Source organism: Lachnellula hyalina (assembly GCF_007821495.1).
Source record: "Lachnellula hyalina strain CBS 185.66 chromosome Unknown contig00036, whole genome shotgun sequence".
Taxonomy (NCBI): domain Eukaryota; kingdom Fungi; phylum Ascomycota; class Leotiomycetes; order Helotiales; family Lachnaceae; genus Lachnellula; species Lachnellula hyalina.
Window position 1 is genome coordinate 165,715 of NW_022157150.1, and position 17,363 is coordinate 183,077.

At 47.1% G+C, this 17,363-nt stretch overlaps 6 protein-coding genes across 6 annotated transcripts; 3 read left to right on the forward strand and 3 right to left on the reverse strand.

Moving 5' to 3' along the window:
- Positions 1-4,145: 4,145 nt before the first annotated feature.
- Positions 4,146-5,530, forward strand: VMA5 (V-type proton ATPase subunit C; the record flags this gene model as incomplete). The annotated part of the gene is made up of 5 exons (XM_031147752.1): positions 4,146-4,443; positions 4,497-4,591; positions 4,641-4,732; positions 4,781-5,273; positions 5,324-5,530. The coding sequence occupies 5 exons, from the start codon at positions 4,146-4,148 to the stop codon at positions 5,528-5,530; spliced, it is 1,185 nt and encodes a 394-aa protein (XP_031006915.1).
- Positions 5,531-5,682: 152 nt separating this feature from the next.
- Positions 5,683-6,630, reverse strand: MET14 (Adenylyl-sulfate kinase; the record flags this gene model as incomplete). Its single annotated transcript, XM_031147753.1, has 3 exons — positions 5,683-6,120; positions 6,280-6,547; positions 6,623-6,630. 3 exons carry the CDS (start codon positions 6,628-6,630, stop codon positions 5,683-5,685), a joined length of 714 nt encoding a protein of 237 aa, XP_031006916.1.
- Positions 6,631-7,214: 584 nt separating this feature from the next.
- Positions 7,215-8,064, reverse strand: LHYA1_G002780 (UPF0644 protein; the record flags this gene model as incomplete). The annotated part of the gene is made up of 2 exons (XM_031147754.1): positions 7,215-7,244; positions 7,294-8,064. Coding segments are annotated over 2 exons (801 nt in total), but the record flags the coding sequence as incomplete, so codon positions are not given.
- Positions 8,065-9,114: 1,050 nt separating this feature from the next.
- On the forward strand, positions 9,115-9,866 carry LHYA1_G002781 (uncharacterized protein; the record flags this gene model as incomplete). Its single annotated transcript, XM_031147755.1, has 5 exons — positions 9,115-9,161; positions 9,237-9,316; positions 9,401-9,466; positions 9,545-9,650; positions 9,704-9,866. The coding sequence occupies 5 exons, from the start codon at positions 9,115-9,117 to the stop codon at positions 9,864-9,866; spliced, it is 462 nt and encodes a 153-aa protein (XP_031006933.1).
- Positions 9,867-10,065: 199 nt separating this feature from the next.
- On the reverse strand, positions 10,066-13,422 carry NOC1 (Ribosome biogenesis protein; the record flags this gene model as incomplete). Its single annotated transcript, XM_031147756.1, has 3 exons — positions 10,066-11,479; positions 11,528-12,687; positions 12,736-13,422. The coding sequence occupies 3 exons, from the start codon at positions 13,420-13,422 to the stop codon at positions 10,066-10,068; spliced, it is 3,261 nt and encodes a 1,086-aa protein (XP_031006936.1).
- Positions 13,423-13,961: 539 nt separating this feature from the next.
- On the forward strand, positions 13,962-16,036 carry proS (Proline--tRNA ligase; the record flags this gene model as incomplete). The annotated part of the gene is made up of 5 exons (XM_031147757.1): positions 13,962-14,096; positions 14,149-14,239; positions 14,286-14,368; positions 14,413-14,542; positions 14,589-16,036. 5 exons carry the CDS (start codon positions 13,962-13,964, stop codon positions 16,034-16,036), a joined length of 1,887 nt encoding a protein of 628 aa, XP_031006935.1.
- Positions 16,037-17,363: the final 1,327 nt, after the last annotated feature.

Sequence of the window (17,363 nt, forward strand, 5' to 3'; positions counted from 1 at the left end):
CAGTACCCAGATGGACATGGATACCATTTGCCTCTCTGAAAAAGGGAATTGTTTTCTCATCGTACGGCTTCATCAGCTCCATTTCGCGAAACAAGTGTATTGCAGTCTTTCCGAGTCCCGATTTAGGCCTTCAACCCGGGATATCGCCTCGACTGTAGCGGTGTAGCGATGGCCTGATTTCTCTCCAATATGACCTTCAATGCAATTTAATACTTAGCAACCTGAACAGGGCATCAACAAAGAGAAAGCTAGAAGAGTCGCAGGGGCTCAAAAGTATGTGAAATAAGTGTTCAGGATTCAAGCATTGGGAGCGTCCCGGTGTGGATTCGTGGAGAGCGCCTGGATGTACTTGGTGGTTGTCAATGTTTGTGATTTAGACACAAGTACTGGTTCCTGGGTCAAAGATATATACTGGCATAATCCCTACTACCTACCCTCCTATTCCTAGATGTAAGGTAGCTATTGGTGGTAGCAAAGACCCCTAGGCCGAAGCAAAATGAGAAAACGTTACATATATCGCTCCTGTAAGTGATCAAGACCTTGTAGGTTGAAATCGGGACACGGTATCTCGTTGTCTAGGCTAATGCCACCAGTATATTCCACCTCCGTAGATGGTCCTGGGACTAGAAGACTTCTCGGTTCAGCTTACTAGAGCTCCGACCAGGTGGAACACTTTACTTCCTACGAGAAGCTTGCGACTACTGTAATTGACGTGCATGTAGAGAGGGCTTTTGATGCACGATTTATGAGGGATTATAAGTCATCACAAATGAACGCAAGAACAGAAGCGAACATATTACATTAAGGTCATCTACTTCAGCATCTCATCCCGAGACGCGACGCCATGACCCGAGCGCTCCAAAATTCATGCCCCAATATTTATCATACAAAACGATATCCTACATCCATCATTCATCATTCATCATTCATCCTCGTGATTGCGCTCGCATAGCCAAGATCATATCATACCACCCCACCTCCCCTTCATTCATTTAACGAGCAGACTCGACGATCCAGTTGGGATCCCAATCATCACAGCCCTCAGCAATAGTAGCAGCATTAGCAGACTGAGCACTTCGCTTCGGAGATGGTTTGAGGATGCTGACGGGAATAGCAGCTGCGGGATTCGGAGCTCGGCGTTTAGATGTGCGTACCATGGCAGGGGGTGCCCTCTTCCTAGCGGCGTTCTGTTTAGCTTCATACGCTTCGTTGGCACGACGAGCCATGGCTTCTTGCTTTGCGGCTGCTGTGTGGCGCAAGGTACGGTTAGCGAGTCCCTCTTTTAAGGGGAGGCGGCACTTACTATTGATCTTATTCTTGTCGCTGGAGTTCCTTCTGTGCGATGCAGATTTAGCTTGACTATTCTTCCTCTGCTGAGGTTGGGGGACTGTGTATTGTCAGTGAAGTTCTAGGAGCTGGTGAATGAGATCCTACTCTTTGACTGGGCTTGAGCTTGAGACTGCTCTGGCATTCGGGTGAACCCCTGTTGCTTCGTAGTTGGACTAAGGAATTGTGAAGCAATCTTGCAGGACGAGCGCGAAATGAATGCCTCCATTGCTTCTTTAGTGGAGCTACCGGGTGTTGTCCTGGGGAGGGTCAATAAATCTGGACGGAGTATGGCTTTAATCCCGTTCTCTCTGAGCCATAACTGCATCGCTGGATCATTCGGTCGATTGGTGATAATTCTTTCCGTTGGGAGATTCCAATCTTCTGAGAAGCTAGGTTCAGGGACAAAGGGGACCTCACCAGGCGCGAGAGGGGTTCGTGTTGGCTTGAAGGCATCCAAAGTGTGATATTCTGGCGTTGAGGAGACGCAAACTCCAGAGTCACTCTTTCGTAGGGTGTCATCCTCATCCGCATGCTGATTGGTGCTCTGATGAAGTGGTTCTTTAGGATCGTGAACTTCCTTTTTAGCTTGAGTCGGAGCATGATTTCCTGGAGTTTGCTCGTCCAGTGAAGGAAAAGATACAAGAGTGCTACCGATAGTGCTATTAGTTCCACAGCTAGTGAGAGTTGCATCAGATTCATAGTAACTGCTATGCGCAGACGAAGTCGTTGTCTCAGGGGATTCTCGGTACCGAAAGGTTATCCCGAAATTGGGCTCCTCCCAAGGCTTGACGTTGCTGCGAACAGCTTCTCTTTCACCAGTAACAGATCCACCCACAACGGCGGCCCATTCCTCTGGGTTGTTCGTCGTAATTGTCTTTTGACGGCACCATATGGCCATGGTTTGCTTGCGGATGAAGAGATACTTCGCATCTCTTCCGGCGCAAAGAATGACGAGTTTGTTGAGGGTCTTGGTGGGGAAAAGCGAGCTGGGGGATGACAGACTGAACCAACTGGATTTACGGCGTGGGTTTGGGTTTGAGTTTGAGGTTGGGTTTGAGGTCGCATTGCGACGTTTGGGGTTCCTTGACGGCATGGCGGGTACAGTACAAGTCGGCGGAGTCTCTTTTCTGTTGTATGTTCTCGAGGAGCTAAATGGTCAGCTGTTGGGGGGAAGACATTTAATTCCAAGAAGTAGAGCGTGACGCAGTGTCGAGGATTCGAGATCGAGGACAGTCAGGGTGTTTGTGAATTGGGACTACCTAGCAACAGTGAATGGGTCGGCGTAGACGCGTGATAGGATCCATGCAGCAAACCAGCTCAAGATCGAAACCAGTGGTAAAAGATCGGTGAGCTGCGGCGAAAAGCGAGGGTTTGCTTTGAAGGGAGCAAAGATGAGGTTGTCAGAATAAAGATCGCATTTGGCGCAAAGCGAAAGACTTGTTGAAAAGATCGTAGACTTTACCAAGTCTCGCAAAAGAATGACCCACCAAGAGTTCACGGCGCAGCGGTCGAAGTGCAAGAAAGCAAAGTGTTATTGGAAGAAGAGAATCGTGGAGGTTGTAGTGGAAGAAAAATGAGGCGCCATGTGAATAGAGACGGCTTTGGCGGAGCAACACCGCTTTGATATCTCCCAATGCGGATAGTTGATAGGACGAAGCCGTGAACTTGAGGGGAAGTCGAGCTCGAAGGATACTTTGAAAGATATCCCTTTGAGTGAATAGAGTTATCCGGTAACATAGATGAAGACGATGGACTAAGTTAGAAATGACAAAAGGGATTTGAGAGCGAGAAGGACAAAGATGAAGAATATACCGCCTGAGAATATAAGTTGAGCGATGAGTGGAGAGTGACTTGGTAATAGAGCTTGTCTTCTAGATAATTTGGAATATGGAGCAAGGATTCATCGATATTCAACGGCCTTCTTGAAAACTGCAAGTAAGTTCGACCAGTTATCAAGATATGACAATTAGACAATTAGTTAGGAAAAGTCAAGATATGCCCAAAGGAAGTGTTGGAGCAGTGAGCGTTGAGTCAACTTGGGTTGGTAAGACGGAAACAGCGTACTCACTTAATCACTCACTCGGACTGGGACATCCAGAAGCATAATTGTACTTGATCAATGCTACTGTTTGCCCCCCGATTAACCTCAAAACGGAGTGCAAACCAAAAATCAAGAAAATCAGTCAACCCGAGTTACTTGTAGGGAAAAGCAACTTCGAAAAATACACAATACCGGTAAAGTCAAAGCTTTCGTATTCCCAAAGGAAACTGGCAAGAAGTCGAGTTTCCTAAGAAAATACGGATGATTGACGGCTAGCATAAAATAGGGAACGATTATAGAACGAAAGAGCCATAATTTGGATTTGTATATTCGCCAGTGAGTAATATATACCAAACCAAACCAGATACAAGGGCTATACATAACCATTGAAGATATAGGAGCATTGGAGTTGTTCCTAGAACAGGACATTAAAACCTAAAAGCGTAGTATGGAACACTGAGGTGACAATTTCAATACAATAACAAGTCAGAACAATAGGAACACCACAATACTAGTGAGTCATAATAGCTTCATGTGCTCTCACAAAGTGAAGTTTGATCAGAGGTGAAGTTTGTCGTCTGAAGCGGCCCCATTTCGGCTTAGCTTGTTGTGCACGTGGCGGGCCTTCTCAATCGAGCTTGGAGCTTGAGCTCCTCACCTACATCTTCCTCGCCCATTCTCCAGGAACAGCAATAACTACAACTAAAGGTGCCAGCTTGGGTGCTGCCCATTTCCAATTGCCCTAGCAAGCCAAGGCGATCCAAAATAAGCAAGCATGTCGGGTCCTACGAAATACGCCCTGGTTTCTCTCCCCACCTCTATCTCTCCCACCAACGATAAAGAAGAAGCTCTGGGAGCTCTGAAATCGACTATCGCGGATAATGGCGCCACAATTCCATTCAAGATCCCCGAATTCAAGATCGGAACGCTCGATGCTTTAGTGCAGCAGGCGGACGACCTGGCGAAGCTGGAGAGTGCTTGCCAGGTTGTGGTAGCTAAGGTGGGAGATTCTCTGCGGTCCCTGCTAGAGGGTGATGAGGAGAAGATCTCGCAGCAAAAGACGGTCAATGATAGTGGGTTCTTGGAAGCTTTGAATATTGCGGGCAGCGGTTGACGAATCCTACAGAGCCGGCTGATCAATACCTGCGGACTTTCAACTGGAACAAAGTCAAGTACCGTGCCGATAAACCACTGGCAGAGCTTATCGACTCTTTGCAGAAGGTAACAATTCTACTTCTAGGGAAATAGCAGTTGGCTAAACTTGCTCCAGGAACTTGCCAGCATTGACAACGATGTCAAATCAAAACTTACCCAGTATAATGGAGTTAAGACGAACCTTACCACACTGCAACGAAAACAAACGTGAGTATCGATGATGGTAGCGTTAGTATTTAGCTAACAAAATAACAGAGGAAACCTCGCCACCAAATCCCTTACACCCGTTGTCGATCCCAAAATCCTGGTCCAAGACTCTGAATACCTCGAAACCCACCTAATCGTAGTTCCCTCGAATTTCAAAAAAGACTTTATTAAGAGTTACGAAACAATATCACCTATGGTTGTCCCTCGATCAGCAAAGGAGGTAGCACACGATGACGAGTTCACGCTCTATGCAGCTACGACGTTCAAGAAATACAGCGCGGAGTTTCAGCATAAGTGCAGAGAGATGAAGTGGACGCCTAGGGATTACAAGTATGTCGAGGGCGGGAAAGAAGAAGAACGGAAGGAGGTGGAGAGAGTTGGTAGGGATGAGAGGAAAATATGGGGTGAGGCGTTGAGACTGGGACGTACGGGATGGAGTGAAGCTGTCATGATATGGATCCACGTCTTGACTCTGCGAGTATTCGTGGAGACAGTCTTGCGGTATGGTTTGCCTCTGGATTTCGTATGCGGTTTGATCAAGGTATGCTGGCTTCCAATTGAAAGAATGGTATTGTACTAACACTTTAACAGACAACCCCAAAGCTGGTGAAGAAAGCAAAGACGGCCCTCGATTCAAGCTATTCATACCTAGGAGGAAACGCATTTGGACGAGATAACAAGGGACGAGTAACAAAGGATGACTCGGCCCTATCCTCCGAAATGGCGGCAGCAGGTGTAGGCGGTGGTGAAGGTAGTGAGTACACAGCTTATGTGTATTACGACTTTGAGATTATATAGGTATCATGGACGGAACAAATCCCCCGGTTGGCGCATTGGTGGCAGCAAGCATTGTATGAAACCACAAGTTATGAGTATTCATTCCATCCACTTTTACGATCAAAAATCATACCCCATTGTCATGGAATTCTCATTCATTTCATATTTTTCTATCACGCCTTGATGCTTTCTGGAAGCAGCTTCTTCTCAACCAGGTACTTCATAATCTGCTGCACGCACTCCTCCACCGAACTCTTATCCGTATGCACCGTGATCTCGGCATTCACAGGCGCCTCATACGGCGCACTGATACCCGTGAAGTTGGGGATCTCGCCTGCTCTCGCTTTCTTATACAAGCCCTTTGGATCTCTCTTCTCGGCTACTTCAACTGGGATGTCGACAAATACTTCGATGAAAGGTATAGGTTCATCTATATGTAATTTTGTCAGAAAGGAGAGTTGCAGATGGAGGGTGAAGGGCAAGGGAGAGGACGAACCATTGCTCGTTCCTACATCTGCGTGTAAATCCCGCGCGATCTTCCGGTCTGATATATACGGCGAGATGAAAGACGTAAGCGCAATCGTCGATGCGTCTGCAAAGAGCTTCGCTACCTGCAGTACACCATATCAGCCTCCATTCCCTCCGTCCTTTCCCCTTCACCTTTAATCCAATCTCTCCAATCCCTCCAACCCTCCATCCATTCACCCCGCCCCCCCCCAACTCGATTCCAACGCAAGAAAACGAAAGAAACGACGAAGAAACAAACATACCTCACCAATCCGCCTAATATTCTCATTCCGATCCTTCTCACTAAACCCCAGATCCCGATTCAGCCCAAAACGCACATTATCGCCATCGAGCCGATACGCGCTGAGGCCCAGATGTAACAGGTGCTGCTCGAGAGCCGTGGCGATGGTGGATTTTCCCGAGGCGCTGAGGCCGGTGAACCAGAGCGTTAGCCCGGTTTGGGAGCGCAGGGTGCTGCGCTCGGTGCGTGTGAGGGACGGGTGCCATGTTATGTTGCTGTGAGGGTGGAGGCTGGGTGTTAGTTATTTGTGGTTGGGAGGGGGGGTTGATTGGGGGAGGTGGGGTATGGATGGAGGGGTTGTTTACGTTGCCATTTTGTTTGCGAGTGCGGGGATGGATTAGGGGTGGAAGTGGGATTTTGGATTGGGAGATGGGGAAGAGAGGAATGAGGAAGAGGGAGAGGAAGAAGAGGGTTTTATGGGTTAATTGAGTGAATGAACGGGAAAGGCTACGTGGGGTTGAAGTCGCGAGTAAGTGAGGTGCTGAAAATTCGTCCCGCGTCAACGGATTGCGTCAGGGTCCAGACCCCCACTTGCAGGAACAGGTCACGTGGTTTGGTTTGTGTATTTACTTTACCTTTAGGTATTTAGGAACACAGATGAAATGCTGAGGTAGGTGTTTTCTAGCGGCCTGTAATAAGAATGAGAAGTTAGAGTATTCCAGAGTGCAGTTGAGTTCAAGTGAAGCTATTTTTTATCTCTTATATAACAAAGAAGGCTCCTGAATACATATGTATCCTGGGCTTCCACTCTACATGTTTAACGAAGATGTATGTCTTGTTTAATAATGCTTGCGTATACTCAGCGCCATCTATAAATTAGATTGTCAAAAGTCTTTGACCGATTCTCTATTACGCGCCTCCTCAGTTCCAAATAGCAAAAGTCTTCCCTTGACCTGCTCATTGAACTGGGTATACTCGTGCCATTGTCTATAAAAAAATATTAGCGTGACCTGTATATTAGGATTAGAATACTCACAGAAGCTTGTCTCGGCTCAATGAAAAGACCAGAAGCCTCGGCAAGAATCACCGGCTTTTCTCCCGGAGCGACCAAAGTTTCAATATGACCCTCAACCCATGCTTTCCGTCCCTCAACCTTCGTAGTCTTGGCCCTCAGAACAACATATTGCCCAGCTTTCGTAGGCGCTTTGTAATTGATGTTCAGATTCGCAGTCATCGCAATCTTATTCGGCAGAGCTCCAAAACAGCACCTAGCCAATCCCTCATCCAGAAGCGTAGCAAGCATGCCACCGTGTATGATTCCCGGGTGTCCACAAAGAGCCGCTCCTAGATATGAAATCGAGACAAGGCTCTTCCCGCCCGCCTCGGCCCAAATGTACGGCGGGACTACAACTTTATCAGTTCCGTGAAGAGTCCCGCCAGTCAGATTATGACTCCGGTATGACTCTGGGATCTTCAAGTGTGGTCTTGATTCGGAGAATTGCGGGTTCGAGCGCAGCTCAACGGAAACGGGGTGGTACTTGATGAACTCCTCGATTTCTCGCGCCACGTCGTCTTCGGGCGTGTATAGGAGGAGGGTCTCCTCGTCCGTTGGGGGGTTTATGAAGCCATCTGCGGCTTTGAATGCTGGGACTGCTGCCATCAGAAAGCCTGTTGTGGTGAAGAAGAAAGCAAGTGCTACTACGCCAAGGGCGCGTCCGAGGAAGGATTTCGGCTTCGGTGCTTCTGTTTGAATAGTCGCTAGTATTTTGTCAGTGTTGGCAATCCCATTGCATAGGTGAACATACCTTCTACGGATTGGAAAAGACGTGCTCGTGTGCTGAAAGTTTGAAAGAGTGAAGGTGGCAGTTTTCGTTGAACTCTTCTAGTTAAGAGCCGCGGACCGACTCCTGAGAAGCCAATGGCACTAGGCCGTAGAAATCGGCTGGCCAAGGGCATCAGAAGGACTGTCTAAATCCAATGCCGTAGATGGTGGTGGAACAAGGGACATCTAATATTACCAATTGCTCTTGCGGGTGGGTCTGTAGCTGACGACCAAGTATTTTGCCTCGGCCTCGGTCAAGATCAGCACCGTCCCGTTGGCGTAATCTTATCAGTCTTATCAGGCGAGCCCCTGTTCAAATCACGTGACTAAAATATCCTCGCAGATATTACATTTTCAGACTTGGCTCGGATTTCTTTTGTTACAAAACTCTGTGGTTCTTGCCATCTGAAAGAAAATCATCGAATTGTGCTTAAGCCGACAATATCGTTTGTCGCGACATCATACTTGGACCCTTGTCCCACTTACATACAGTGGGGTGGTACAAGTAGACGAATGAATCCAAAGAACCTACAAGTATCATCACATCTCAGAAACAACTAGTACCTCCGTAAACCTCATGTGGAAGCTCTAGAGCAGCCTGCCAATTGAGTTCGTGGTACCTTAGCTGTGGTCCGCTGACAAAGCAAATAGTAGAATCAGCCCACCATTTCATATGAGACTTTACAATTCATTCCACCCAGTTCGTTCCTATTCGAACATCCTAACTCATGACCATCTAAACAGCGGTTAAACGGCCCAAGATAGATCAGGGAAAGAACTCAATCGAGCCTGTGGCTGAAAGAAAAGGGTGCATCCACGTGTTCCAACGCATGGACTAGCCTACTGTACACCCCGCTCTACCGTAGTAACACGCTGTGGCGCTAGTCATGCCTTCACATAGAATATATAAAGCCTTGCTGTGCCCATGATGTGCCTGACCCATTGACAACCAAATATACTCAATACCTAACACCACAATTCGAAACATAAACACCACCACCAAAACCTTCACCTCACCCCACCTCACAATCAACCATGGCAACCGCCGAAACCGTAGATCTAGGCCCATCCCACCCCCCAAAGTAAATCCAACCCCATCCATGATCCAATTCAAACCGCCCTCTCTCTATTCATAAACCCACGACTAACGACCGCAGGGCCGAGTCCATCGAACTCTTCAACAAGATCCACGTAGACCTCAAGAAAGCACTCCAACACAAGCGTCACGAAACCAACAGTACGCTCCCCGGGCCCACCCGCTCATATCTAGCCCCTCTAACCAAACCCCTCTCCCTACCTACCAACTAAAACTTAATTACAGAACACGAACCCCAATATTTCCAAGCCGTAGCTAATCTAAGCGATCAGCAACTCACGAATTTCTCCTGTAAGCTGCACAGATTTCTGCCTTTTTGTGATATTCATGTTTGGTATGGTATGCTGATATGAGATGAATGATATACAGCCGATGACTTGAAGGAAGTCCGTGTCGCTACTGCAGCATACGGGAAACACATCTTCGGCAAAGTCCTAATCCCAGATTCAGACCCCACGCATTCGTTCCCGGAGAAGTAAGAACCTACATCTCCCCCCTTTTCTTTCTCAGTTTAATTTATACGTATAGGCCAAGTGACGCATACTTCATGTTCCGGGCTTTCGCCCCAGGCGATGCAGATACGGCTACCCTTCACTCTATTAGGATGGATCAGGAAGAGCGGCCGGATGGAGATAAAGTGTTCAAGGCTATCTTTCATCAGAACGATCCGATTGTGTGGTTTGATATTTGATGATGCATGGACTGTTATGATACGGTAGGTAGTTCAATGGAACGAATGAATGAATGGGCGTTCAAGGGGGAGGAGGATCTCACTCACGATAGATGAATTGGATTTCTGGATCCAGAAGCAACTAATTGATTGGTTGGGTATGAAACAACTTTTACTTTACTTTACTTTCCCCTCCACCTGACAAATGTGAGAAAACCATCTATTCTACACCGAAATCCTCATCCTCGTCATTATCCAGCATCTCGGCGTAATCGTCGACCGAAGCAAAAGTAGGCAAGCTCTTCATCTTGCGCTTCCGCGACCTGCTCGTGTCTTTCTCCTTGCTCTCCTCTGCTGGCTTGGCAGTCTGCAGCTCCTTTGCAAAGAGCTCCGCTTCGTCCTCCGAGCCCTCTTCAGCCTCACTGCCGGATTCGGGGTCCTCTGCAAACGCACCGTCCTCGTCTGAAGAGCCTTCCTGTGCATCGCCAACGACAGGAGCACCGCTTTCGTCGCCGTCGGACTCGATGTCGACTTCCTCACCACCGCTGGACTCGATATCAACCTCGTCGTCCCCAGACTCGGACATGGAATCCATATCCTCATCATCGAAATCCAACATCTCCGAATCCCCATCACTACCGCCCTCCACCTCAGGCCGACTCTCCACAAGCGCCTGCCAAATCTCATCCTCGTCGTTCTCCTCATCTCCCTCATCCCCATCACTCTTCTTGGCCTTCTTCTTCCTATCCATCTTCCCCTTTCCGACCTGCGTGAAGTATTTATGAAAGAACACTTCATCGACAGCCACATCCTCGGCCTTCTTCCGCCAAAATGACTCGCTATTGACAGGCTGAACAGAACCTTGATTGGTCTTATTAGATAGCAAAATCCCCTTGTTGTCACCGCCCGCCAGAGGCTGCATGATGGAACTACCGCGCGGCCCAGCAGTCGCCGTCTTCGCATTGCGGTATACGAAGCGGTCGAGGAAAGCGGCGAGCGTGTGGGATGTGAGATCTGGCTTCGGGGGCAGGGTTTCGTTATTTACGAGGCGCGAAGCGAAGAGTGAGACGGACGGATGGAAATGCACGAGGAAGGGAATAGATTCCCAGAGACAGCTCTTGTCGGCATTGCTATGCTCGGGATCGCGTTTCCGGCCATCGTATAGATCAGCGTGCTTGGATGGTTTTGCTGGTAGGATCGGGCCGTCTTCATCGTCTGAGACGACGTCGCGGAAGGTTTCTTCTTCGTCTTCGTCGGCTGTTTCGGGGTCGTTGAGGAGGGATTTCAGGCCCGGGAAGGTGGTTTCGAGTTCTTTTATGAGGTAGATGACACCGCAGATGAAGGGGGGTTGGTGGAGGGTGACGATTTGTAGTAGTCTTTTAGCAAATGCCTTTACCCGCCTAATATTAAGGTCGGATCTCAGAGCTCGGAATAGAAGATTGAGGTATAAGGCGTGCTTGGAGGATGTGACCAGGCGGGGGTCAAGTAGTGATTCGTAGAGAGTTCTGTAGAACCTGTCTGTTGCGAGGTGCTTTGAAGTGGAAAGCTGCTCTATCAGCATCAGAGCCTGGATGCTGGTGTTGAAGTTTGAAGAGTGTGTAATCCTGAACAGAGTATCCATGTGCTTCTCGAGACTATAAATTATCAGCAAACCCTCTATAAAAAACTGATTGTAAACTTACCTATGATCGTCAGATTTCGAAAAGGGAAAAGCACGATTCACACCCGTCAGGACAGCCGAGATCATCTTTTCGGTGGTCTCTTCGCTGGTCAATTTAGCATCCTCTTCTTTGGCAGCCTTCGCTTTTGCCTTTTTCCCTCCCTCTGCTCCTCCACCTTGAACTTGACCCTTTTTATTGAGCACGGGGCCAGCTTGAACAGGTTTTGGCTCGGGTTTCTTCAGCAGAGACACAAAGAGCTCGAAATAAATATCGAGTAGCTTTTTAGCAACCTCTTCCTCCTTCCCACTCAAGATGGTTTGGTTCAGAGTGTTAATGGCGAAGTATTTTGCATGTGAGCTTTGCCCTGGACGGAGTAACAACTCAGTCTCTATGGACCGAACAATGATTGGCTTCATTAGAGGATGCGAGGTCTGTAATTGAAGGAGTAGATGAGACGTCCGGGATGAAATCTTCTTCTCAGGATCTCCAAGTTTGTTGACCAAAAGTCGAAGCAAGTTTGCCTCTTGTTCGGGCTTCTCTTTTAAGAGTTCATAGACGTAAGATACAGCTCTTGATCGAGCGTATTCCACTTCATCATTGCACCATCCCTCCAAAACCTTGAGCATGTCAAAATAAGAGTCCTTCAGCCAATCCTCATAGGCCCAAGAAACCAAATGAGCCTTGGTAATGTCACCTGGCAGTCTTTGGGCAGAATTCCAACTGAAGATAGTATCCTCTTGCAATGTAGTGAGCAGCCCTGGCTGATTTGCAAATGACCGAAGGCGTCGATCCGCAGGTAGTACGACACCATTTCCAAGCAAATCCTTTAAAGCACCTAATGCATTAACAGCCTGTCCTCTACTTCGTTTCTTTGCCAAAGTCAACAGACTTTCAAAAGACTGTTTGGTATGGACGGGTGATTCTTGAACGACCAATGTCAATGCAGACACTTTATCAGATAATGTACCGGATGACATGATTGTAGCCAAAAATCGATGAGATGAGGTAGATGACATATGTTTTGAAGCGTAGAGACTGCTATCTTGTTCGAGAAGAGACATAGCGTGAGCTTTTAAATTTGTGATAGCACTGCTGTATTTTGCGGTGCTATTGAAAAGTATCTTTCCCGATGGTAGAGGAGGCAAAGAGGCAGCATGCCAGTCTGGTCTTGCTTCAAAAATCTAGCTGATATCAGTCAGTCCAATCGTTCAATTGGCAAGGCTACTTACCAGACGATTTGGGTCCTTTGACTCGGGCGCTTTCAGAGGAGCCGGGGCAGCCTGCTCTTTAGCTGGCTTTGACTGCGCAGGTTTTTCAGATGCTTCGGACTCTGATGCTTCCTCCCAGCTATCTTCACCTCCGTCATCCTCTACTTCCTCCTCAGACTCATCGACGTCCCCACCGGCCTGTCCCTCAATACCAAGGCTAGTAACAAATTTTGCTAATTCCTTTTTCAATGCCTTGTCTGGAGGAGCATCTGGGCTCTGGTTTTCTTCTTCATCCGAATCGGCATCTGCCACGAGATCTAAGTCTTCCTTGGTTCCATCCAAAGCTAGTATTTCTTGTAGCAAAGCTTCTCTCTCCGCACGTTTGTCTCCACTTGTGTTGCTCGACTGTTGCTTCTGGCCATTCGCTTTGCCATTAGTTTTGGGCTTCCCGTGTGCGTCTCGTTTTGTGCCTCTTGCAGCCTCTGGTGCATCCGATTTCTTAGGTTCTGCAACTCCATTGCTGGATTTTCCTTTTTTCTGCTTCGTAGTTGGTACATCCGCTGCCTTTCGAGGCTCGCCATTTCCAAGCCCCTGGTCAATCTTCGTAGTCAAGGCCAATAGTGCATTCTCGTCGAAGCTGGGAAGTTTATCGCCATCTGAACCTGCCGCCATCTTTGCGCTCTTTGCGCTTTTCGATTTCTTGGCCATCTTTGCGAATTCCCACGATACTGTTCGATATTGGTGTTCGAGTTGAAATATTGAGAGGAAAATTTCCAAAACTCGATAAGATAACAATTTTTAGCGGATAAAAGTGGGTCCTTAAATATCTCCTACTGTAAGATGCGGATGGCTCCCAATAACAAGCTTGGATATTTCAGCAGATACAACGTTCCTAATACAGCATCAGACTGACTCTTGTTATGATAGAAATAGCTCAAGTGTCATGTTGAGCTATTGCCACGGCCTTTTTCATCTTCAAACGGCCTCTTAACTAACACACAATGAGGTGTACAACTATCACCCCCTTTCCAGCCTCTCTTCGAGCTAAAGCAACGCGATTGAGCACAAGTTGTCTTGGAAATGCTGCAGTATTGCCTATTCCAAGACTATATGAACGTTTTCAAACTCGACAAGCACACTCGTCACCTTTAGGGACTGATGTATGTCTCCCAACCACTACTTCCTTTCTGAGTCACGTGGCATTCTAACTCCCTGTAGGATGATGGATGGGCTCGACTATCAAAATTATGGGCTCCGTCTGGAGGCATTTCACCGACAGCAGAAGAAGGTCAGAAATGGAGTCTGTCTTCTCCACTAGATTTGTATTGACTTGTAATCTAGACTCTCACTCAATGCTTATTCGTGCCGGCTTCCTACGGCAGGTTAGTCGCCAGCTTCAATTATCTATTCACATACTGAAGAGTCTTTATTTAGGCACATTCTGGATTATTTCACATGCTTCCTTTGGGCCAGCGTGTTCAGAAGAAACTGGAGGCTCTTATAGACAAGCATATGTCCACGCTTAGTAGGAATGTCAGCTCAATTGCTCTGCAACGACTAACGAATGCCAGACGCTTCAAAGTTGGATCTTTCTTCAATATCGTCCGAGTCACTGTGGGAAAGGAGTGGCCGCTTAAACTCTGTCGGATCCGAGGTATGAATAGTCAACCTACATAGCAGATGTTGCTAACCATCCAGCTCTTCCGGTTCCGAGACAGGAAAGACATCGGCTATCTCCTCTCTCCAACACACGAAGAAGAAATAACTACTTTGGTTACAAGTACGACGACATCTTACAAAGATCTTCCAGTACGCGTGTACCAAATCTGTGAGTGATTGTTTCGTCCCTGGAATCAAGACTAACTTGCTCGCAGCACGAAAATACCGCGACGAATTGAGACCTAGACACGGGCTTTTACGTTCTCGAGAGTTCATCATGAAAGATCTATATACCTTTGATTATAGTTCACCGCAAGCTCTGTCAACCTATAACCAAGTTCGAGAGGCATATGCTCGTCTTTTTGATGAGCTGAAAATTCCTTATTTGGTGGCCGAGGCCGATTCTGGCGATATGGGTGGCAACCTAAGTCACGAGTTTCATTTTCCAACAGCGAAAGGTGAAGATCATATTATAAGTTGTACCAATTGCGAATATGTGGCCAACGAGGAGCTGGCGGATGGCCCAGTGTTATCCTCCGAACCCGAGTCTACGGAAAATTCCCCCTTGCCACTCGCGGACAATTCTACTACCATCAGCAACACGGACTCTGAGATCTTGAAAAAACTTTCATCGTGGAAAGGTATATCTAAGGATAGATCCACGCTGTTTACTGTCTTTTTTATGCCTTCAGCGTTATCTTTATCCAATCCAGCCTCAGATGTTGCAGATGGACGAGAGGTCAATGTTCATGCAATTAAAGCTGCGTTTCCAGAGATCGACAACTCCATCGAGAATCCGGGTGATCTGTGGTGGGAATCAGCTCCGAATCTGTCAGATACAGCAGACAATGCAACTCTTGCTCGGCCCCGGCAAATTCTGAACATATTGGATGGCAGCATGTCCGAATCTCTACGCAAGACATTTGCCGAGGGGGTAATGACCATGTCAAAAGACCCTTCAGCAACGCTGGGCTTTACCCACCAGCTTAATTGTGTCGTTCAACATCCAGTCACCGGAAAGCCATTTAACTTACTGCGAGTTAAAAGTGGCGACCGTTGTCCTCGCTGCTTGGAAGGCCATGTAAAGATCAATAAAGCGATCGAGCTTGGCCATACCTTTCATCTCGGCTCACGATACACTAAACCACTAGAAGGGCACGTCACAGTTCCACACGAGATCATCAAGAATCAAGAGGCAGATTTTGAATTCTTGCCTAATGTGAAAGACTCAACTTCTGGTCGTCAAGTTGTCGTTCAGATGGGATGTCATGGGATTGGGGTCTCTCGAATAATTGGAGCGGTAGCAGATACCCTCGCTGACAAGAATGGGCTTAACTGGCCTCGTGTCATGGCCCCATTCGAGGCCGTCGTCATCGCAAATAAGTCTGGAGAGGAAGGTGCCTCAGTTATTTACGACGCTATATCCCAAGCTCACCCATCTGGAGGCGCTGTTATCGACCTTGTATTGGATGATCGAGCCAAACCGTTTGCTTGGAAGATGAAAGATGCGGACTTGGTTGGCTACCCAGTAATCGTTGTTGTAGGGAGAAGGTGGGCAGCCGAGAGGATATGTGAGGTGCAGTGTCGAAGATTGAAAATTAAGGAGGATGTTCACATTGCAGACCTGTCGAACCATGTGAGCTCTCTGCTGGAGCGCCTATAATCACTGTAATTATTGTAAAAAAGGAATGGTAAGTTTAAAAACACGCCATTTTCGAGTTTGAATTCAAGTTTACTGATCCGCAAACTTTTGAACAGATATCTCAACTCTAAGAGCAACCACTGATGTACAAATAATCCGGCACTGTATGTCTACCAGGCGTTAATATAATCAGGGCATAAGTAACAAAGGCTGATATATATATGTACCTAATAGGAGAACCGGAGTTTAATATACGATCCATAACAATTTCAAAAATAAGGCTGAAAAGAAAGTCCTTTGTGTAACAGCTGTGTGTAGCTATATATTTTGGATCTTGCACGCATTTCAGAGTGCGGAACAATAAGATCCAGTTAATACTGCTGAGACCGGAACTTCTGGCCCAGAATTATGAGCTTGTATTCAGACGATAGCTACACCGTATACTTTGTCGTTGCGAGACTGTCTGTGCTAGAGTCTCGCTCTTCTGCATCGATCTATGAGTTGTGGAAGCCAAGGAACTGTGGCATCGTAGCTCCCAGCTGTTGCCATTAATGCACCGCCAGTCAATGGGTATGGCGAATGAATTTGGGTAAGGTCCTCTTGTCCCGGCTAGCAAATCACAAAAGCGTGCTCATCGGAGGCTTCCTATGACTACTCCGTACTTAGTTATACTATCAAAATCATCAACTTTCTAGAGTCTATTCACATCACCCATAAACCCCCAACAAATAAGCAAACAAGGAGCAGATGAATCTAACATATGTTTGCTTGTATTTAAGCATAGTAGTTTCCTCCGACTGGAATGGATGGCTCTTATTCACATTATTTTAGCTTCAGCATAACAAACTTAAGAGCAGACATTTCATCGATGGAAAGTTACATAATGAATCATTACGACTGGGCTAGTCTAATACGATAGTCAAATTTACTCTGATTTGTTTCGATTGGTATCCGCTTTTGAAGTGTTAAGGGGGGGCGACTCGTTAAATATCGGAGCGTTTCACGTGATATAAAGGGGAGTCAACACCCTAAAGTCCAGATCCTCTATATGTATTAAGACGAGGTTCAGGATCACAGCAGTATTACCTGATCATGCTACAAAGAATTGATGGTATGTCAGAGTCTCCCGACCGCTATTCACATGAAAACACACCGCGGAATACATCCATCTCGGGCACTTCTACAAATAACAGACACTTGGTGAATAGCCTCAACTCGCTTACGCATGATGACCATTTAAAACTCCATTTGAAAATTTAACGGAAAAGCTTCCCGTCTTAAACAGCCTTTTTTGACGCGCGATTTCCCCTCCTTCGATATTCCATCCTTACTCCAACATCATTGGTAA